Source organism: Hylaeus anthracinus, unplaced genomic scaffold, assembly GCF_026225885.1.
Source record: "Hylaeus anthracinus isolate JK02 unplaced genomic scaffold, UHH_iyHylAnth1.0_haploid 0, whole genome shotgun sequence".
NCBI classification, from domain to species: Eukaryota; Metazoa; Arthropoda; class Insecta; order Hymenoptera; family Colletidae; genus Hylaeus; species Hylaeus anthracinus.
Genome location: NW_026533254.1, coordinates 13,544,937 through 13,567,711, shown reverse-complemented (window position 1 = coordinate 13,567,711; position 22,775 = coordinate 13,544,937). Strand labels below are relative to the sequence as shown.

Genomic DNA, 22,775 nt, shown 5'->3' with positions numbered 1-22,775 from the left:
CAGTAAGCTATATAGATACTTTCCGATAGGTGCAAACCCCGTGGAACACGGACAGAACGTTCGGGTAGAGCTAACGATAATTCTTCTTTTTCGTTCGCCATCTTAGCGATCGCGTCTTATAACCTCTTGCCGCGTCGATCGGTATTCCTTTTCAACCTGTTCTTTTTCGGCGTTTACTTTTCGGTGCCTTATCTTCTTCCTTTTGCATCTACGTTTCTAATTACACGTGTGCTGGTTGGACCGTTTTCGTTCCATCTTCCCCCGTTTCTTCCCGAGTCTCGTAAAATCATCCGGCGATACGTGACTGCTCGGAGGGTTTTTCTTTTTGCGGGGTGAGAATCGTATACAGACGCAGCCAATGAAATCTGAACTGAAAAATAACAAACGGAAAATAGAAAAGCATAAAACAATGAACTCTAGACCGAAGCGCCGAAGAAGAGAAAGGTGGGATATTTAGGTAGAGAGCCGTGATTTCGAATCGCCTCGTCCGCTTCTTTCCTTCTCGCTCTTCCACCGTGACGCAAGACTTGTGTTTTTTTTTTTTTTCTTTTCGTACAGGTAAAAGGAAAAGAAATCGCGCGATTCTCCACGGTCGTCGAAGGGAAGAAGTAATCACTTACGACAACTGCTGGCGAAACGCAAAATAAAAAATTAAAAACCGAGGAAATTAAATATTTTCAATCGATTTTATTGAAAATAATACAACAAAATATCTCATAATAATAATAATAATAATAATAATAATAATAATAATTAAAAATAATTAATAATTAATGATACGTACTGTTCTATTCGATATCTAAATAATCATGTCTTAAAACGTTGTTTAAATAATAATAATATTATCATCGGCATTAATCAATGTAATAAAATAATAATAAAGGCAATAAAGTTAATAATAATAATAATAATTATATCATAGAATAATGCATCAATAAACAAACTTAATAATCTAATTATTGGTTAATGATTCGTCATCGTCCTCGATCGCTATCAATGGATCTTTTTTCTTTACCTAGTCATTAATAATGGATAATTAATTAATTCATTAATTAAATTACACGTTGCTTGGATATGCACATAGAGATATAAAGTCGTTTTTGGTCCCACCTAACTGCAAACGTTATATTCATACAACATTATTTTTTTTGTTTGTTTTGTCGTCGCATGGATCGCTTTATATGTATATGCGTGTGTATCGTGTGTGGATGTGTGTGTGTGTGTGTGTGTGTGTGTGTGTGTGTGTGTGTGTGTGTTGTCCTTGTACAAGTGTAGGTGTTTCGTTACGTGTGCTCACGTGTTTTGCGAAAAACTATTGGTTTAACTATCGGTAAAGCTGTCGTTTCTCGAAAAAATTTGTAATCGCGTATACACATGAAAATGTTCCGTTCGCCCATTATAAAATCGCCTTCTGCTCGTTCCTTTATCGCTACTATATTCTTTACAATTGTATCGTCGTTCACGGCGTATCGTGTCCCGTGGTGAAATAAACGAACGAAGGAAAAACGAAAAGAACAGAAAGGAAAACTCGATCTTGGGGTATCAACAACATTTCGCGATCAAAAGCGATGCGCGCGGCCGTGTTTTGAAACTTCACGCTTCTATCGCGGCTTCGTTTTTCTTTCCTCCGAAACGTAATTTCCATAAGTTTTCTTAATTTCCTTCGCGCCCTGGTATCCAACGACTCGCTCGGTTCCTCAGTTTCTCGGCGATCAATGGGACGTGTTCCCATTCGGTTCTCTCTGTTACATCCCAGAACGAAAAAATGAAAAAAAAAAAAAAACTTTTTACAACTGGCATTTCGTTATGCTCCTTTATAGTACGTACGCTTAAGTTACCTAATAACATTACTCTCACTAGATACATCACCGTGCGAAGAGGAACGCGTCTGGCCACGTCGCCATTGCGGCCCTTAATCTTCCACGACAACATTTTACAGCCAATCGAGATAATTTCCACGCGGTACCGCCGCAATTAAACCTAATTTGATCTTTCTCATTAAGGCTAGATTACGCGAATTTTACTTAACAATTTCTCGCACGAATACTGCTTTCTATCAGTCGCATAGTTTTCGATTTAGCCTGGTCACCAACGTTGCTCGCGAGTCCACCGCACCTTCTCTCTTCCCTTGCCTCTTTTATTCCAATAACGCGCAACGAGTGTTCGTTAAATTATCATTTCTATCGAAAGAGCGACGATTAAGCGTCGTCTCCTAATTTGTATGAATTTATTTCTTTCGCCCCACCTCTGCGATACTTGTTTAGTTCGCGCTTCAATCGCTATTTCGGGCTTTTATTCTTTCGAGAGAGCGAGAGCGAGAGAGAGAGAGAGAGGGGGTGCACTGTTCGGAAATCGATAGGAAAAGGCGCAGTTGACTTGCAGCAAACTCGACGCACTCGAACCAGACTGCACGTGGGTGTAATGCCAGTTGTACGCTTCCTCGGAGACGAATCCCGCTATTTTGGGGGAAATCGTGCGCTTCGACGACGAACGAAATACGAATTTCGTTGGATTCTTCGAAACGTACGCGTCACAATTAACTGTAGTCGCTCGCACGCTCCACTTGCTAGCAGATGCAAGACGTTACGCATCGCCGACACGTTTAAACGGAATGTACATGATTTACAAAGTAAGGTAAGCGTAATGTTCGCCCGCGGAGAGTTGCACTATAGCAGGGATAGGCAAAATGTTGCGCCTAGTTCTTATTCATTTGGAATATTCGAGTATGATTTCATTCTGTAATTCGGATTGTAATTTTCATTCGTCGTGTAACGAACGAAAAGCCGTGCATTTTATATTTCTCGATCCAGATTTGCCCATCTCCGAGAAAAAAAAAAAATGTCGAATCAGAGCGCACGTTTTCCCTTTCGTCTCGACGTTCGCGACTCTTCGTGACAGTCCACGTGGCTTCGCGGAACGCGAAGAAATCTTTGTTCGATCGTCGTTGGTCGTTCACCCCGCGGTGAAACAAAACGATTTATCTGTTCTTGGAAGCCACGTCGATCGGCCTATCGAACGGTCGGGTAGCATCGTTAACATATCTTCAAATATTATAACCTCACAACCATTTTGACAACAATCAACCTTCAACAAAAGACCGTCCTACATCAAAGAATCTTTAAAAAATGCGTCAGCCCGCGAATCGACTTCCGGCGGTGCTCGCCTCGCGTGTCTTCCAGTCTTCCATCTTCGTCGAGTCGCTCGAGAAAAAAAAAAAAGAAACGATTTCGTTCGGTTGGATTCCAGTAACCGGAAGTCGAGCTTGCCGGCTGACGTATCACATGTTTCAAAGCTGCGAACCACGTACTCGCGATTTGTTCGTCACTCGCCACTCTCGTCCATTCGCGATCCGCTGGAACGCGACTCAAAAGAATGCCCATGGTACATATGTCTTTTCTTTCTCGTTTAAGCTTCGACTTCGACCGTTCGTCGCGTTTACAGCCATTGTTCTCGAGGACGCGCGCACCAAAGTCTCTTTGAGCCCACTGGAAATTCTATTTAACGTTATTTCAAACGATTGTCGTTGAATCCCTAGTCGATGTTCCCCGAATCTCCGCGTAGCGACGTATTTTCATTGGTTAAACAATTCGGATAACAGCGTTTAGCGTTTTGGAGTAGATATAACCCGTTCGACGAGATTTAGAAAAAAAAAAGAACAAAAAATGGGCGACGCATCGATGGATGTAACCACGAGAGATGTTCGGTCGGTGACTGTGCCGAAATCGAATCGTGTTTCCATCAGGCCTGAAGTATTATCGGTAAATTTCCAGCGGGTGTCGGGCGACCGATTAACAATTATCGGCCGGGCTGGTTTCATTGGTGCGCGTGACCATCCCGAGTTACGCGTTCTCGATCCATCGGACGAGCGTCGATCGTTGGTCGATGGATCACGGTTCCGAGAAACCGTGTTCCCTCCGACTCGAGCGAGCAGTCGTCGATCGGAGTGTTCCTCGCCCGCTGGATCCGCAAATCAAGCGATCAACAAAAGTAACGTTTACTAATTACAATTGATTTAAAACGATATTCCTAATCGCGCTACGATTACGTACGCCAACTCGATGAATATTCTGTACAATTCTCGTGTATCCCGCGTCTCGAGTGTGTAGCTCTTTCGCTTGTGTACGATTCGTAATAGTCGCGCGAGGAGACTTTGTCCCCGAGGTCGAGGCGGACCTCGTTCGTTCAGGGGCAATTTCCCCAGGCGCGAACGGTACCTGCGTTACGTCCGTTCGTTGCCCGATCGAAACGTATCGATACAACAGGATGATCGTACAACAGGTGACCAAACTTTGGGGCGTATTTTCTAGGCTACGAACTCCGTCTCCTTTATCGATGAAATTTTTAAGGTAATTCGGAAAGTAACTTTCACGCTGGATATATGCTCCCACTGTTTGGCCAGGCAATTCGTAATCACCCTATACATATATTTCGCATGCAACTACGTTGGTCTAGAATGTACACGGTAGCGTCGTTTCCGTACATCTTTTTCACCGTCTGTCGGTGACGCGTACGCGTCAATCGTGTGTACTTTGTGTGTGTGTGTGTCTAAGTGTGTGTCTAAGTGTGTTTGTAAGAGGTACGGTTTTGTGTATGCCGTCTCGTGATCGATCCCGCTGTGTTCCTCCAACGTGCTCCCCCGCCTCGTCTTTAGTGAAACGGGTGATAAAGGAAAAGCCTTCGTAAACGAAAGAAGATGGTGCAAGTTCCCCCCGGCCGAAGAGAAGAAAGTGAGAAGAAGAATCGCTATCCGATTAAAGGGGGGAAAAAAGGGCCGGTGTTCTCTCTTGCACTTGGACGTAGGGCTACCGTGGACGAACTCAAAGGGCCCCCCCGAGTTTCGATCGAACGCGACGCCGACGGCTGATTGGCTCGAGCGGCTTCGCGAGAGATTAATTAATCGTCAACGAGATAATATAAGCGACGCGCGCGCGCACGCGTCGCTTAGATATTTATCTATATATATATCTATATATATATATATATATATATAGATAGATAGATAGATATATTTATATGTATATATATATAAACGACAGCGCCTACCGCCATAAGAATGACCGATAATCGATATATAATCATCGCGGTGTAAACAATAAATGGCGACACGTATATCGAGAGGTCTCGTATTTATATATATATCTATGTAACGCTTTGGACGCGCCTCAAACTCCTCCCTTTCGATACGAAACGATAATATATAACTGTAAAATCCATGTGGAATATAAAAAATATTCTCTTGACGTTTCCTACCTAACTATATGAAACACTGCGCTAAGACTGTATACTTCGTTACGAAACGTATATACGCGCGCTGGCGCGCGCGCCTGCGGGTGCGCGCGCGCGCGCGTGTATGTGTGTATGTGTGTATGAACGCGTGTGTTGCTTGTTTCCTATGCGTGTACGCGAGAGTTACGTGGATGCGTATCAGCGTCGTGTACCTTTCCTTTCGTCGCAGTGTACTTCGGGTATACTTGTGTCGTCAGTCGTACGTATGTGTGTGTGTGCGCGCGCGCGCGCGTGTGTGTGTAAGTTTGTGTATATTATGTCAGCTGTACGTACGATCTTTCTGCTCGAGCTTACGAGAAAGTGTTACGTCTAAAGAGACGAGGGGCGACGTGGGGTCCAGATTTCAACGTATACCTAACCGTAGCGCTTCGGTAATCGGGAATGCATGGTTGCACGCTTGCAGAATCTACCGCTTGCTCGCTAGAGCGAAATTACGGCGGAGAAATTAGGAAATGCCGGACCTTTGGCGCGCCTCCGTCCATACAACGGTCTCTTAACTCTACGTGAGATATGCCGCTTAACGAAACAGGGCTGAAACTAAGAGAGAGAGAAGGACCAATTCCTCGATATAACGACGCTGGCGAAGTAACCTCGTGTTCTTATATCGAGGAGGAGGGCGGAAATTAACATTTTTCAGGATGTCCTTGCGAAAGTTTCATGGACGAATCGTTTTTAACCCTTTGCGCACCCATGTCGAGTGAGACTCGGCAAAAATGTACTGAAATTGATAATGATAACAGAAAACTGGGGGTATTAATTTTTCCCTTGAAGGTACGAGGAGAGAAAGCACCGCGTGTCGTTATATCGAGGGAGATGTCCGTCCTTATATCGAGGGACTATTGTACTAGGGAGATGATGTGAACAAGGGTAGAATGAGAATAGAGCTCCGACCGGACTCGGGTTCGATCGTCAAGGTACGAAGGTTGCTTTACCCTTGTAACGCGTGCAGAAAACGTTTACGTGATTTACATTTTCATTGTACTTGACGAGCGATTTTACGAGAAAATGGACAAGATGATGAAAAAAGGAGTTAGAGATCTATAAAACTGAATATTGGCTGCGTTTACGAGGGGTGTCGACGATCGATCGTCGCGTAAACGATCGATCCGCGCGTCGGAAATACACCGTACGATAAAATACGATACGATACATTTGGAAACTTATAGCGTCTCTATACGCGGGGCTACCTAAGAAATAAGCTTTCGCCGGGCGAAAGCGTCCACGGTTCCTATAACGCGTTGCTTCGTTTACTTTACAAGATAATAAGACTGGCTCTCTGTTGCGATTAGACGAGTGTTCGACGAGTGTTTTGAGATGAGGGAACTTTTTTTTTTTTTTTGGGGGGGGGGGGGGCTGACGGATCGCGTAAAGTCTAGAGCCCTACGCGCGTTGTACGAATTTCTTTCGTTTTCTGTTCGAGTGATTCGAGTCTGTTCGACGAAGGATTCCGTTCCGAACGATCGCGTCGCGATTCCACGGGTTCCTAGTGGGCAGAGACGAACGAAATGTTACTCGGATACTGGACGATAATTAAAATCAAACGCGTAGCGATTTATTCCGCTAATTTCAATTCAAATTCTTTCTCGATAGTCGATTACATATCTTTTATTCGTTACTCGAAATTTGTATCCGCGCAAAAATTTCGCCCGTCTCTGCTCAGAGTTAGGTAAATTTCATTTCGAACGAGGAATAAAGTCTGTTTAGAACGAAACTTTATTCGAATGGTGCCCAACTCTGTCTTCGCTGAAGGGTTGCGTACCGTTGAAAACTCGAAGAAGGGAAAACAGCATTACGGTAGGTAGGGCTATAGTAATCGTGTCATAATCGCAGCATTGTAATGGCTTGTGTCTGTCTGTCCATGTGTATGCGTGTGTGTGTATGTGTGTACTTGTGTTTCAGTTTACAGAAAGTGATGCATACGTCTACGCGGTATGTACAAGGTCGATTTCTAACCTGACGCTCGGCAAACACCGCGTCGGTGTTTGCGCGATTTATGCCCAAATTAGGTTTTTACGGTTAATTAACGGTGGTCTCGCGCCTTCGCCGTGGCGAAAGCAGCGCGGAAACGCTCGCCTCCCCCTGACGATACGGGAAAAACGACGGAACGAATGATCGTCTCGGAATGTGAACGGAACGTTTCCTCACGCTCCACCTCTCTGGCAATTCTGCGACACGACTGTGTTCACTCGCGAATGGTAAACGCAAACAAACATCGATGCTCCAGCGAAACGAAGAGAAAATAAGGGAAAACGGGAGATTACGCTTCGCGCGCCTAAAATCTTCCCCAGGAGCACCGCAAAAATCAGCGCGACGATCTATCCTCGATAACTCTGTCGCGGAGATAGCCATAATTTTATTCGAATAATAAATTACGAATAAAACCTACCTAAAGAGAAACAGAAGAAGATATCGAGAGTATAAATGCTGCGGAATGATCGTGGAATGACGAAAGTACCGATTGAACATTATTTTTTTCGTATTTTCATTTGTCATTTTCGAACAGGACTCGATTCGTATCTTTCATAAAAAAAAAAAAGAAAGAAAAACTATGGAAATCCGAACCGCGAGGATACGGGGAATGACTCGGAGAAAAATGTAATCGATTACGAAAGCTTCCAGCGATCGATACCGGCCCTGTTCGATGCTTCCCTTTCTGTGCGCGTGCAAGCGCTCCTCTCTGCTTCTCGAGAGGAGTAAGTACTCTGAACGAAGAACGCGTCGCGGGAAAAGAAGAAAGTCGAAATCTTAACGATCGCGAAGGAAACTAACGACGAATGGAAGGGCGTTTGTGCCTCGTGGGAACGAGAAAAACCGGGGGTGAAATCTACGGACAAAGCAACAAGACACAAAAGACTACGAATTGCACTTGGGTTGGTCTCGTTTATTTATTAAAGCGTTACTTTAAGAAAAAAAAAAAAAAAGAGAAGTAAAAAACATGCTACGATAGAACCGTACGTATTTAAGATACCAGTCGTTCGCGAGTAATCAATGATCTCGATTGAAAGTAATCGATAATCCCGACGATTGCATAACGATAATAATAATGACGATAACGACGGCTATTACGACGAGGATGATCGGATAATCGTAACGACAACGATGATAACGATCCGCGGCGATAATGACAACGACGATGATAGCGACGATGATAATGATAAGTACTATGTCGATTAACCTATTATAACAAATGCACGATCATGTTCGCGAGTATCTATGCAAGCACACGCGCTCGCCCGAAATACCTACGCGTTCGCGTAGATTTTGTGAAGTGTCGCGAACCAAATCTGAAGCAACGTAACTTCGAACTATAGACAATTTCCGTAACAATGTTCGCGCGCGCGCATGCCTCTAATCTCTCGCGAACGTATGCCCGTCGAGTTCACAGACACTCTCTCCTGTAACAGTAATAGTTCTAGTAATAATAATAATATTAATAATAGTAATAATGCTTATGACGATAGCAATAGTAATGGTAATAATAATAGCTATAATAGAAAAAAAAAAGAATGTAACCGTTAAGAATATAAAGAATATTAATCGTAATAATCTGAATAATAATAATGACCATCGCAACAGCAATTAATACGCGCAACTAAATCGATGTGTTTCGTCGTTAGCGGATGTACTAAAAAAAAAAACCGCGCCGATGCGCTCCCTATTAATCATATAATCGCAATAATTGTCGCAATTACACGAAAGAATCGTTCTCTGATAATTAAGTGCGCCCCTATCGCGATCGATCTCCGTCGACCACCGACACCGGGGAAACGACACGTCCCGTAGACGTAATCGACGAAGTACTCTCTCTCGAGATCTTTCTTTTTCCTTCCCTTTTCTCGGTCGTGGATGAAATTTTACACGAATAACGAACAACGAACGAAAATATCGTTTCCCATCGAACGGATATCGACCAAAGTTTCCCTTCGTTCGACGCGAAACGTAATTACGTTTCGCGATTCGGATTGTAATTTTTATTAAAAATTTCTACCCAGTTAAGAATGTCCAGCTCTTATAGTCCACGACGTTCGAAAGTGGAGCGGACGAAGCATTCGAGCAAAAAGTCCTACGTCGACAACGTTCCGGACTGATTTTCCTCGTAGGGAACGATACTTTTCTTTCTTTCTTTTTCCAACGTGTAAAAGTGCTCCCGGATTAATTCTCAGGGAAATCGCAGACGAAGCTCTCCCTTTCCCTTATTATATATATAAGCCTTTCCCTTATTTTCTCTTTGATCTCTCGTTTCGAGATGCTCGCCCGATGGGGGCCCCTTTATTCCACAGTCTCGATTCGAACTGTTACCCCTCCGCGCTGCTTCCCGCCGATTACCAACGCGTGTTTATTTTTATCGTAAAACCTCGCGTTTCCCTTTCTATTTTTGTTTTGTTTTTTTAAGAGCATATAAAAAGTCGTGTGGCACATTGACGGTTGGAATGTTATCATTGTTTTCATTAAATTTATAATAAGAATCATAATAATTAATAATAGTAGTAATATAGTACTTCTTTGCTTGTTATTAATAATATTCTTTTATGTATGTTTAATAATAATAATTAATAATAATTAATAATATATATATAATATATATATATATAACATATATGGATACATACGTGTACATACATATATATGTATATATATATATATATACCTTTTTTTTTTGTTTATCATATAGTAGTTTGTTTCCTCTGCACTTATCGTTTATATTCTGTGCTGACTGCGGGTTTTGATTTGAGGGGACATTCGCCCGGTCCCGTTCGCGATCGTCTCGCAGCGGACGATTCCTCCCCAGCCCTTCGTGAGTCAGGACCGCCGACGAGGGGATGTCGCCGCGAAGACGTCGCGCGGTCTACCGGCCGATCCTTTTTGTGTTTGCATTGCTCTTCGTGGCATCTGCATTCGCGTTGATCACTGCTGGATTATGTGAGATGTAGAGATTTAGTTAGCTGTACTTGTCGTGGCAAGGGTCGCGCGGTGCGCCCTGCTCGGACAGAGAGAGAGATGTCTATTGTTGCTGCTTGTGTGTTGTTGCCGGGTGTATATTGTACTCGGTGACCCCGGGTGAGTATGCAACCCGGGGTACGCGCGGAAACACGCTCGGACGTTCGACGACGTTACCGGTCGCGAAGAAGTAGCGGACACCGCTCGCAGGCCACGTCGAGGAGCCTCTCTCACCCCTGGGTCACCTTTGGGTTGCGAGAGTCGACGCGCCAGGAGCTGTCGTACAAGTATAGCGATTTCTTCGAATTTCGAGGGGGCTGCAAAGCGACGCCACTGAGGTTAGAGGGTCTCGCGGGGCCTCGAAGTTCCGGCACCTGCGATTTCTCTCGAGTCGCTATATTTGTATCATCGATCGTATGATTCGTCTATTCCCGCGTCTCGGTCCCCCGTGTCTTTCGCTCGGAGCGAATAGACTCGCGAGGGATGTCGAGGTAAGGTTTTCCTTTCGTTCTCGCGATGATCGAGCCCGAGTAGCGTCCGTCGCGAACGCGCTCCGCTTCAACTGTAAGGACACGACTGGTTTCGGGAGGCTGCAATAATGTTGTAGCTGTATGTAGAAAGCTGACTGCGTGTACTGTTATACTTCTGGTATTCATTTGGCTTAGTGTCACTGAGTGTGCGTGTGTGGTCAGAAATGCGGGTGAATTTTCAAAGAGCGTTTGCCATAGGTTGTCCGGAGGGGTTGTTGCTCGTGTGGATGGATGACGATATATCTGTCCGATGGGATTAGTCGGTGCGGAGGGATGCGGGGGCGTATGGGGGAGTTTACATGATATCCGGTTTGCGGATTACTTAGTTACTTGTTTTCATTTCCTTAATTTACCTCTTTCGCTCGCGATCGGTTACTTTAAACTCGTTTAAAAAACTTTTTGCAGCGTATCGGAACACGCCTGGCCTCGCCCCTTGGCCCCCGAGGCCGGAATATAATCGGGCCCGGATAAAACGAGGTAGGACGAAAAACGCGTACGCGAACGCGAACGCGAACGCACGGTGGGCTTCCCGGAAGAGAGGTCTCTCGTATACGTAACGCGTCGCCGGGACGCGTGTCTTTTGATTAAATTCACCGGCAGTTCAGCGTACTTGGTCCGTAACTAGTTGGTCGTACCTTGAATTTCCGGTGCGTGCGTTCCAGAGTGATTTTGGTATAGACAGGTTTGATTGAAGCACCGAGCTACCACCGTCGTTCCGTCGTTCGAGGGTCCGTTAACGAGCCGATTTAACCAATCGTTTCGACGCGACGCGAATGTTTCTAATTACGATAATTACTCCGTGATACGATCGATGCTTTTCGTCGCGCTAGACCTCGAGGAACAGATTTTTCTCGCGGCTCGTTCCCTCGAGGTATTCCGGGGGACGACGATTTCCCGCCTTGGCGGCGTTTCGCGTGCGGCGAGGCCGGGCTTACACAGCGACAGTATAGAAAAACGAAAAAGAAACGAAACAACATGATATACAAACAACTAAAGCGCCAAACTACGAGTACTACCGGTGCTAGCTACGTAGTACCAGCGCCATTTTACCTAACTCCTACTAGTCGAAACGTCTAGGCATAGCCAGCGCCGATTAAAGCCCGCCGCCTCTGATCCGGCCTGTGAGCATCGCGTAAATGAGATCCGCGACCGACGAGGACGCATCGCTCTAGCCGCAAACAAGACCGACGATACGTTTCGCTTCCTTAAACCTCGAGATAGGAACATGAAAGTAATTTCGATTCGCGTATGGAACAAGAAGTAATTGTACTTTAAAGAATACATCACCTTTTGATGGACGAATAATACACCTTTGCTTCGACGAACTTGGTTTTCACCCGTTGACACTCGCGCGTGCACCGGAGACGGGCAACCTTTTATTCGAATGATATTTACGCGAGACGCGACAACCGTTCTGCGATTCGAATTCTAATTTTCGGTTCGTTGGAGATTCGGATATTTGGATGAGAATTTTGCCCGTCCCCGTTTCCATTTCCCACCGAATCTCGCGGTTAAAAGCTCACAGGACGAACGATCGCGTCGCGTTCAATTTATCAACGAACCAATGGCTGACGAGGGTTTGGCCGATGTCGGCGAATCGTGCAACGATATAAAATATTTTATAAAAGTTCAATCAAGTAATCCGATAGCCTCTGGAAAGATCTACCGATCATCGACCGATCGTAGCCGTCTCTTACGAAATTCTTGCGCGAGACAACGAACCGCGTCGCTACAACGTGCTCGAGAATGAAAAAAGGCTTTTCGAGTGGCAGCGAAGAACGGATGATTTTCGCGTGGGGCTCGTTCGTTTTCCCAGCCGTCGCGCGTGAGCTCTGCAAAGAAATCGCTGTCAGTCGCAATACGAGGAGAGTCCGCGACTCGGCTGGCCGGTCAGAGGCGTGGTCGAGCACTGGCTTCCCCGTCTTTGTTGCCGTTCTCGCGCTCAAATCTTCCGATTTCTTCGTCGTATATCTATCTACCTATCTATTTATCTTCCGCACCCTTTCGCGCCTAACGAGCGCCCGCGGTCGTCCGTGACCGCTCGTTACGCGACTACGCGTTAGAAGTTTCGTAATACATATACACAGGGTGTATTGTGACGCGTGGGACCGCGTTATCGGTGGATACGGGACGCGAGACCGATGAGGAAAGTTCGTATAGGCGTGTGTCCTATATCCCGAGTCGCGCGGCTGCTCATTTTTATCGAAAGTGCTCGAAACTGTTACCTTTGGATCGAAAAGACTGTTGATACGTATAATGTCACGGAATGGTGAATTTTTTGTGTTTCTCCAAGGATGCCACGCGACCACTTTCCATGGTGGAGTGAATTGGGAACAAGGAGAAATAGGACACGCGATCGTACGGACTCTTTTCATCGTCTTCGCGCTCTCGATCGACCGACGAAGTGGGTCCCGCATGTTAGAATACGCCCTGTATACGCAATATATATATAATATATATAATATATATAATATATATATATATATATATATATATATATATATAATATATATATGTATATATATCGGTGTCGAGCCGGACGTCGAATCGACTCGACGACTTTGCTTCTGTTCGCCCGTTGAACACAAATCGGTAAGTTCTCGCGTCGTATACTTGTACGCGTATACGAGTCCGCGAAAGCACGTCCCTCCGAACGAAGGACGGCTTTCCGTCTTTTAGAGTCATTGCATGACTAGAGCCTACGAATTACGAGCTTATTAAAGCCAATTAGAAAGGTACCAAGTTCTCGACCGACCACGGCGGAGACCGTCTCGGTGTCCACGTTGGTAGGGCGGTGATTTCTCTATTCGCTTCCCATCTTTTCGACCCCTCGATCGACCGCGTCATTCCACTGCACAAGATCTCGATCGAATCGGTCGACTTTGCAATTGCAGTCGTTTCGTCTTCGATAATGCAATTTCCATAGCAAATTTTGTTGAAATTTTCAACTGCAAATCTTTCGTAATTAATTCCCGAGTAAGTTTTCGTATCGATCGATATCGGAAGAAAGGAATGCACGTCGCAGACGTTGTTTTCGATTGTTGGGAACGATCGATTGTTCTAAGAGAACATCGATCGAAGTTTGAACCAGATCTCGGTGTTCTCGAAGAAACGCGAGGACGTTCGAGAATGGTCGAAACGGTGTGTCGTTTTACATCGTCGAATCGACGTCGGCTTTCCTGTAGTGTGTGCCCGTGTAACGCGTGTACGTGTCTTCTGTAGTTGTACGTGTGTGTCGGTGTGTCCGTCGTGTAATTCTATGTGAACGACAGGCCAGCTCTTCGTTGATCACGAAAATCCCAACATTCGAGAATGCGTGAATTGAAAATAGAATTTAAAAAACGGTAACCTAGCGCGTAACAGTTCGTTTTCGCCGTTTTTCCTCGACGTTTTGTTAATGTGTGTACGCTTAATGTTCGTGTGTGGGCGCGTGTCATTCAATGTACGTGTGTTCCGTTCCCGCGTGTACGTGTGAGCGCGTTGTGTGAGCAGGTGTGAGTGTTTAGTGTCGGTGTACCTAATTGCACTTATTCGACAAAACAGAACGTAAAAATGAACGCAAGATGGCGGCCGGACGGCCCTGGAACGTATACGGAGGTAATATACTTTTTATTTTTTTTTTTTTATTTTTGTTAAATTTAGCTTAAAGGTCGTTCAACTCGTTTTCATCCCCGTCCTCTGTTCTCCGCCTCCCGTTCCTCGAACAACTCCACCTTCGAACTAAAGTTCCTGTTTGCTGCTACGGTAGTTACATTCGTCGTTTGTTTTGCTGCGAGTCGTAAAAACGTAACGTCAAAACTTAGGCACAATTTGGAACTGTTTAGACCATTTTCTACACGGACCCCGCCCACCCCCTACCCCCGCCCCCGTGGAGTTTGCGAGCTCGCCGTTCGAAGATCCCGGTTGGCCGTCGACGAATTAAAGTTCGGACAAATTTCGAACCGAAGCCGGAGTTTCTTTTTTTTCTTTTTTCTTTTTCGCTTTAAACGTATTCTTGAGGAATATCTTTCGAGAGCGTCCGAAGAGCGTCTTTGTGGAAATTGGAAAAGATAGGAAACGCTTCCAGAAACGTTCCATCGAGTGGACGGCCATCCAATTTCCTCTCGCGGCCGAGACACGCGAACGTCCTCTTTTACTCGAACCGTACCAAACATAACGATACTTTGTGAGGTAGCTGACATTGAGCCGTTTCAGGGCCAATCGGACCAAATCTTCCAGTTTTTGAGAACTCGACGCGACCGAAAATACTCTCGTCGTCGTTCGATGCCGCGAGACAGACGAATAGACGGAGAGAGAAAAAAAATATACGTACATATATAACAAACGTGTAATTTTTGCATTATCAGGAATTCAGCGCGAAATGGATTCTACGACAAACTCGGCACGTGTCGAATGTTTTACACATTTTTTGATCTCTGACGCGTTCCAAAAGCAGAGAACGAGGTATCGACGATAAATTTCACCGTGACATGGCTAAAACACGACGAAAGAAATGCAAATAAGAACCGAAAAGAATAGAAAAACGGGAATCATTGGGCCCGACTTTCCGAGCGATACCCGCCATCTTGGTCCCATCTGACCACCGGTGTGGATAAACGTAATTCTCGCGATCATCGCTATTCTCCCGTATTTGTTTCCTTTGTTTGCTTGTTGGCTTTCAATTCGCTCTCTCTTACTCGTCATTTTGTCTCCACACACCGTAATTACAATAGTATTTTTTTTTTTTCATCTTTTATATCCGTAATCTTATACATATACACTAGCTGGTTACAATAATTTGTGAAAAATATACATCAAAATTTTGTTACTTTTTACATCACAGATATTTTAATATAATATATCTTCTTTTAATTCTTAAAGATTTCTTTTCCTCCCCGGTTTTTTCATTTTTTTTTTTTTTTTCGACCAATCCGTCTCTCGCCGGATCGTTTCAGCGTATCGCCCGCGACGTAGAGGGAGACGGCCGGAAGTCCGCGTAACTCTGATTTACAAGCGACTTTCCGTGCATCTTTAAAGAGAACGGCGTTTCGACCGGGACAAATTTTCGTTATCAATTTTTCCGCGACGCACCCTCCAATTTCGCGCGGACCCTCGATCCCGCCGTCTCCCCCGGGAAAAAGAAAAACGAAAATCGACACTCTTCCTACAGTCGCGTTGGCAACGATATCTGCCCTAGCCTATGCGTCTCGTCCTTCTCCGCTTCCTCTAATATCTCCCTCCCTCCCTCCCTCCCCCCCCCCTCGCGAGTCTCTACGTTTCTCTGAAAAAACGAATTTCGATCTCGAGAATTTTCCTAGAACAAGCTACGACAACCAATGGACAGAGGTTTCTTCCGATCGCCGATAATGTTTAAAATCACAGAACGTTATATCCAATCGTTTCTTACATAAATATTCCCCGCAAAAATAGAGAACCACCTTTCTAGAAAACGTGTTCCTTTTCGCGCTTTGTTTTCTCTTTGTTTTTTTGTTCATTTTGTTTTTTTTTTTTTCTTTTTTGCCGTATCCTCTCCATGCTCGTTCCCCGGTCGGGCATGCCCCACGGGGCGAAACAAACCACGGAGAACCGTTCGTGAACCGGAAACGTAACATATTCCGTGTTCGTTAACGCGAAGAATCGCTGCGGCAGACACGTTGACGCGACTGTGTCACTGGGAAATCGTTACACGGCGGCAGCCTCGTTAATTACGCCGTTTGGGTCGATCCTCCCGAAATTGTCGCGATCGACTCGTGGCTCAGCGAATCGAATTTCTGCAGGAGTCGACGCCCGTCGTCGTCCGAATCCGAAAACTCTTGGTCTCTTCTGTCGATCCACCGATACCCAGAGATGGGCAAAATTTCATTCGACCAATAAACGACGAAGAAAATCGATAAATACACGAACGTTCTCAAACCGAGAAAAATCGCGTTCGTCGATCTGCAGTCGGTCCCATAAGTAATCGTACCCTCTATGTTTGTCACAGACATTTGTCTAAATTAAACAGTAGATTTGATGTTTTCAAATAAATTTTTCGTCATAGGATACATACAAGCGTAAAGTTTATTCCTGTATATATTTAGAAAAACGAAACGTTTATTTGGAAACATCAAATTTGTTATTTAATTCAGAGAAATTTCTTGAAAAATGATAGAGGGTACGAATACTTATGGGACTGACTGTATGTTTTCGTTCGATGCCTGTCGATGTTACTTTTGATTTCGGATGGCATGCGATTAGTGCAAGCTGAAGGATGTTATCATTTGCTACGATGTTGATAAAAGCGTGTATCTGGATAATAATTTTGTCCACCTCTATCGGTTGGGGCCAGTTTTGATTACCGCGTGACGCAAAATTTCACGAAAAATCCTTGTGCGTTGAGTCGACGAGTCGAAAGTAGAATAAATTTGTTGGCTGCTCTTCCCGAAAATTAGCCCGAATGTATCGCGACGAATTCAGGCGAATCGATGAGATCGTCGAAGACGAGAAGGTCGATTTGGCGACGACGACGGGAGCGGACGCCTGACTCGGTGAACGCGAATCAGAACGTCGCGACGTATACCTTCGTAACCGTAATTGAAATAACGACAATCATAGTGTACGCACGTTTTACAATCATCCGCACGATAAATATTCATTTTTCACATCTAACGATAAATCTTTCGTAAAGGGTATATCGGGAATTTGTTTATTTCGGGCGTGTGTGGGTGAGTCGGGTAGGGGGCTCGATTACAAGGGGCTGGTGAGTAAAGTTTTTTTTTTTTTTTTTTTTTGGGCATGGGGGAGGGGGGGAGGGCGGGGTGGGGGGGGGGGCGGTGGTCGGAACGAGTGTAAGAAATATCATTCCTCAACTTTTGGGTGTAGTGCCTGGTGATAGTTTAGAAAAAGGTATTTTTTGTTTTGTTTCTTTCGAGGTATCGAGTAGTTAAGATCACACCGAACGATTTTTACATTTTGACGCGAAGCGGGTGATCGGTTGGTGTACGATTAGAAAGGGGTGATTCAGTGGACACAAGGTAGAAGGAAAGTTTAAATTTACGTTTACACACAATCATGATTAGTGCTTGCTTTTCGCTTGTGTTTTTCTGCTGTTCAGCTTGATTCATTATTATTTTTTTTTTTTTTTAGTATTTCTTTAACCCTAAGGAGACCTTAACGTTTACACTCAATAACTTGTTTTTTTTTTTTTTTATGTTTCCGACGCGCTTCTCTGCGTGGGTGCGCTTTCGCCCCTTTTCTTCGCCTTTAGAAGTAACCTCTTAGTTCACGGTTCTTGTTTCTTTAAGTTTAGGGTAAATTTTAAGTTTAGTTCCAAAAAACACCGAGAGAGTAGCCTTGCTTACACGATTTACTTTTTTTTCGAGTAAGGTATAATTTTTTTTGCGTTAATAAGGAATTTTTGCATTTTTTTTTTTTTTAAACACCGAACATACATGCCTTATACTTTATGTACAGCCTAGAGTCTTTCAGTCGTTACTTTACTTTAAAGAGAGTCGTGAGATGAGTGCGTGGATTTATGCTTTCGCTTTCCTTTGTCTTTGTCCTTTTTTACGACCAACTGTAACAATCCTTCTCGGCACTCGAGAAAGACGGAAAAATCGTGACCCGCGAAACTACGCACCGAACGTAAACCGTTTCGTCTCGCGTGATCCGTTTCTACGCGTGTTCCCTTCGCCGAATATCGTACCGCATCGGATCCGTCTTCCTCGACTTCGTCTTGGTCCAACCGTCTGCTCAGCTACTATCAACTAGCGAAACAACGAAATCGCCACTTTTTCAACGTGTTTATCTAGTCAAGGATCTCCTGTCGAACGGAATTCTCTAATCGAAAATACGAGAAGATACCTCGATAGTCGCGCGCACGACGCTCCAGCGGATAAACCTGCGAAAAAATTAGTCAAAAGAGGAGGGACTGGCGTTCTTTTCTCTTTATTTTTCTTTTTTTTTTTTTTGTGTGATTGCTCGCACGAAGATCGAAACGATCGCGGAAAAACTCCCGTTCCTGTTGAACGATGCGATGCGCGATCCTTGCAAACCAGAGGACTCCTTGAAAAATCGCTAACGTCGTCGTCGGGAACGACCGATGAGAGCCTTAAAAATTCGTTCGAAATCTCCGACGATAAATTACGAGTAAACTTTGCGATTGCATGCTATTCGAAGCGAAATTTCTAAATTCCGTTTGAGAACGATGACAGGACCTTATCTAATCTTCGCTACGTTTCTGTTAGTTTCTCTTTTCTTCGCCTTCGTGAGGAAAACGGGCACGATCGAGATCCGTAGGTGGCGAGTACGTAGAAAAGTCGGTAAGGAAACGAAACGTTCGCTTTGTTGCGTAGTCACGGGTGAAAAAGTAAGAAAAATTGTTGGAATAGAGGAGTATCGCGAGCGAGTCGAATGCACGTTTTCCTCGCGAAGAAAATCGCTACGAATTGCCGCCCTTTGTCGCTGCTTCTCTTTCTCTATGCGGTAGAAAATTTGCGGTTCGTATCAAAATGTCGGCGTTAATCGTCGCGCGTAAGAAAATATTCAGCACTTCGGTAAAAGACAGAAACCGAGAGTCGAGAGCAAGCGCGCGCCTACACAGTCGATCCGTATCCTCGAAATTCCTTAAAAGCCTATGCGTCTGTTGTTCTTTTCCTATCGTCGTTCATCGTGGCTTCCCTCCGAATCCCTTCGAATCGAATGATCTTCGTCGATGAAGAATTCTTTCGGTGATTATACCGTTTCTCTAATTTCCATTCAGACCACCTAGCGAATACGTATCTATTCGTGTGGATGTCATCGGTGATCGCTCGCATTAACAATTTACCTAACGAGAGTACCACGTTTTTCTACTTTTCGAAGTTTTCGTTTCGTTCACCCTCCCCGTGGACGAAAGATGTCGATTAAAATTCATGCGCCGAGAAGAAATCTCGAACGCGTGTCCTCTCATCGACGAAGATCTCCTTCCCCCCCCCCTCCCGTCTTCCTAAATAGCTCCAACCTTCCTTCCTCCCTTTAATGTCCCTCCTACGTGCGCGATCCGTTTGCGACGAAGGACGCGTTTCTATCGAACGCCAGCCTTGAAATAACCGAGATTAGAGAAATATTGTCGCCTTATGAAAAAACGTCACCTATTACGCGCGCCAACAAAAGTCTTGGCCTCGTTCTCGTTTCGCATTTACGTTCGTAATGACCAAAAATATATATGTATATATATATATAATATATCATTCCTTATATAATTATGTTGCTCCTTACGAGTTAAGTAATGTTAGTAGTGTAGGTAATAAGTTTGCATTTTAGGTAGTTTTACATCGATAGAGGAAAAAATACGTTGTTGTTGATGTTGTTGTTGTTGTTGTTGTTTATGTTTGTTTGTTTGTTTCTTTTTTTTTTTGTTGCGTCGGCATTTGTTTTGTCCTCGTGTCCTCGGAGAAGTCTATAGGCGGCCGACGTTTCCGCGCGCGTAGTCGGCCGGGCAACCCTCTCGCGGAAATTTCAGCGCGCGCTCCTACCCAACGCGTATATTTTCCTACGGAAACGCGGGCACGCGCGGACTGTTCGCGTGCTTGCTCGTTTTTTTGTTGTTGTTATTTTTTGTTGTTGTTGTTCTCCTTTTTTTTTTTTAACGTGTTCACCGTTTGTCGTTTTCTTCGCCTGGATAACGTAGCAGAGGACCGCGGCGCGTGCGCTCAACGGCACATCTGCCTATCCGAGAATGATTAGAGGCGTCCGTGTAATCGTGTAACGTGTGAAAGTGTTCTCGCCGAACGAGCGTGTACGTCTACCAACGTGTCTCTGTCCCATGTGTAGGTGTACGTATAGGTGTGAGCGTGTCGCGTGAGTGTTCGGTACAATAACATCGCTTCGTGCCTTGTATCCGTTTTCTTGCGTTTTCGTCGAATCGAAATATCGCCATAGTCGAAAGGGTTTCTTTCCGGTACGACCTACCGTCAGCTGGACGGTGGTCGACTGCCGGATACGTATAACTGATGGAATCGCAGTGGGTTGACGGGTGGTTGGTTGGTTGGGTAGCGCTTACGCGTTTTCGTTACACGTTTTTCTTCGTTCCCGTTTGTTTCCTGTTTTGAACTTGCCTCGCGACGTTCAACAAGGGGGCTTCCGGATGGAAAGGACAGGGTCAGGCTATCTGGGGGCTGCTACCGTTATTCGTGCCACGTTTCGCGTTATTGAATCGTTCCTCGCCCCGCGCAGCCAGCGGAGAGGGTGCTCGCCGTTCACGCCCCTCTACCTCGAAACGGTCGCGTTTGCTTTCATAGCCAAACCGACCAAGTGTCGTGTGCTCGATATCCGGTTGTTCGATCGCGAGCTGAACGCCGGACTATTCGTTGCACGCCCAATGGAAAAGAAGAAAAGCGAGGAGCGTGCGAAATTGAACGAGGAGGAGGCGAGAGGGCGAGCATAGCCGCGCTCGTGCCGCGCGAGGAGGACGCGCCTCGTCGCGTCGGTGCGTGAAATGCCATAGCATTGGGCGGGAATGGCTTACCGTATACGGATCGTATTCTCCGTATTTCTCGTTAACTCTATACTTTACTGATACCAACGATACCGACTTTTCTCTACTGCTCAACGGAGTCTTCCATACTGATCGCTGGACCGCGTTGATCCGCCGACTGTTGGCTGTTGGTTTGCTCACCGGACCTGCTGTTCCCGGAATTGTAGCCCCGCTGCAGTTGCACGACCAGTCCGCTCACGGCGGCGTACTCCTTCTGTTGCTGTTGCGGCGGCGGCTGCTGCTGCTGCGGCGGCGACGACTGTTGCTGCTGTTGCTGCTGAGTCTTCTGGCTCGAATGATCTACTATAAGCTTACTATCACAGGCACTTTTTTTGTCAGTTGATACGGCGTAGAGTAAGTCCGGGTAGTGATTCAGCTGCTGCTGCTGCTGCGGCGACTGCTGAACGGTCAAAGTCTTTCTATCGCGATCCTCCTGTCCACCGTTATGGACCTCGCGCTCCCTGCTGCTACGATCGATTCTCGAGATGCTGTCCTCGTCCCTGCTGCCGGTCCTCGATATCGAAAGCGGCGTAGGCGGCGAGGTGAGACGATCGCTGCCGTCATCGGTGCGACCGCGTTCCGACGGCGACGGGCTGAGGTCGACGGTGGGCACGCGTTCCGGTCTCTCCGGGACTGATCTTCCCGCGGCCGATGGTCCCCTGTAACTCTCGTCCTCGCTGCTGTCCTGAGCAAGCCGTGGAACTGGCGTTCTCCTCGAATTCCTGCACAGCTGGTCGATCAACGCTTTGCTCCTCATCGATTCAGGGAGCTGTTGCTGTTGCGAGGAAGACTGTTGCTGGTTCCTTCCCTCCGCCATCGCCCTCTGGTCCCTTGGAATTCCCGTCTCGAGGCTCGACCTGATCAAATTGTCCAGGAAACTGCCGTTCGCCCCCGAGCCGTCGTACAGGCTCTCCGTCACCTCTCGCGGCGCCTTCGTCATCGGTGTCCCGCGAGAATTCGACGTTCCCGGCGACTCCGCCGTGGTAGCGGCTGCGCCGATTCCGTCTCTGTCCCTCTGCTGATGTTGCTGCACCATAGCCGCGTTCCTCTGTTGTTCCTGCAACCCGCGTATCCTACTCGTAGCAAAGTACTGTTCCGGTAGGATAGTCGGAACGTTCGGCGCCCCGGTGATGAACGGCGACGGCATGAACGGCGTCGGATTCCAAAAGTTGAACGGCGCGAACGGCAAATGTGGCATGCCTTCCATGAACGGCGGCATCTTGAGTCCGTTGGGTCCTGGAATACCGCCAGGAGGTGTGAACGGTTTCTGTGGCTTCAACTGCGGCTTCTTGTCGGCTGTACCCGGTCGCATATTGGCTGCAGCCGCTGCCGCTACCACGGCCGCGGTCTCTTTCGCCTTATCGTCCGGCTGCTTCTGGTCCCTGGAAAGATCAACGACGGCAGGTTAAGTGGAAGGGCGACCGGCCGTTAGACGTCGCGTCGATCGGTACAGACCTGGGCACTTTTAAAAAGACATTGTTTAAAATAAGGCAAGGCGAACCGTCGAATAGAATCACGGTTTAACACGTTCGCGACGAGGTCTGAAT

At 45.9% G+C, this 22,775-nt stretch overlaps 1 protein-coding gene across 5 annotated transcripts in view; it reads right to left on the bottom strand.

The window, feature by feature from the left end:
* Positions 1 to 669: 669 nt before the first annotated feature.
* LOC128891148 (mushroom body large-type Kenyon cell-specific protein 1) overlaps positions 670 to 22,775 on the bottom strand; it is a 98,193-nt gene continuing 76,087 nt past the window's right edge. For all 5 annotated transcript variants that reach the window (XM_054150412.1, XM_054150417.1, XM_054150428.1 and 2 more), the window contains one exon: positions 670 to 22,610. In XM_054150412.1, the coding sequence (XP_054006387.1) occupies positions 21,293 to 22,610 (1,318 nt within the window). In that variant the 3' untranslated portion in view covers positions 670 to 21,292. The remainder of the gene's footprint in view (positions 22,611 to 22,775) is intronic.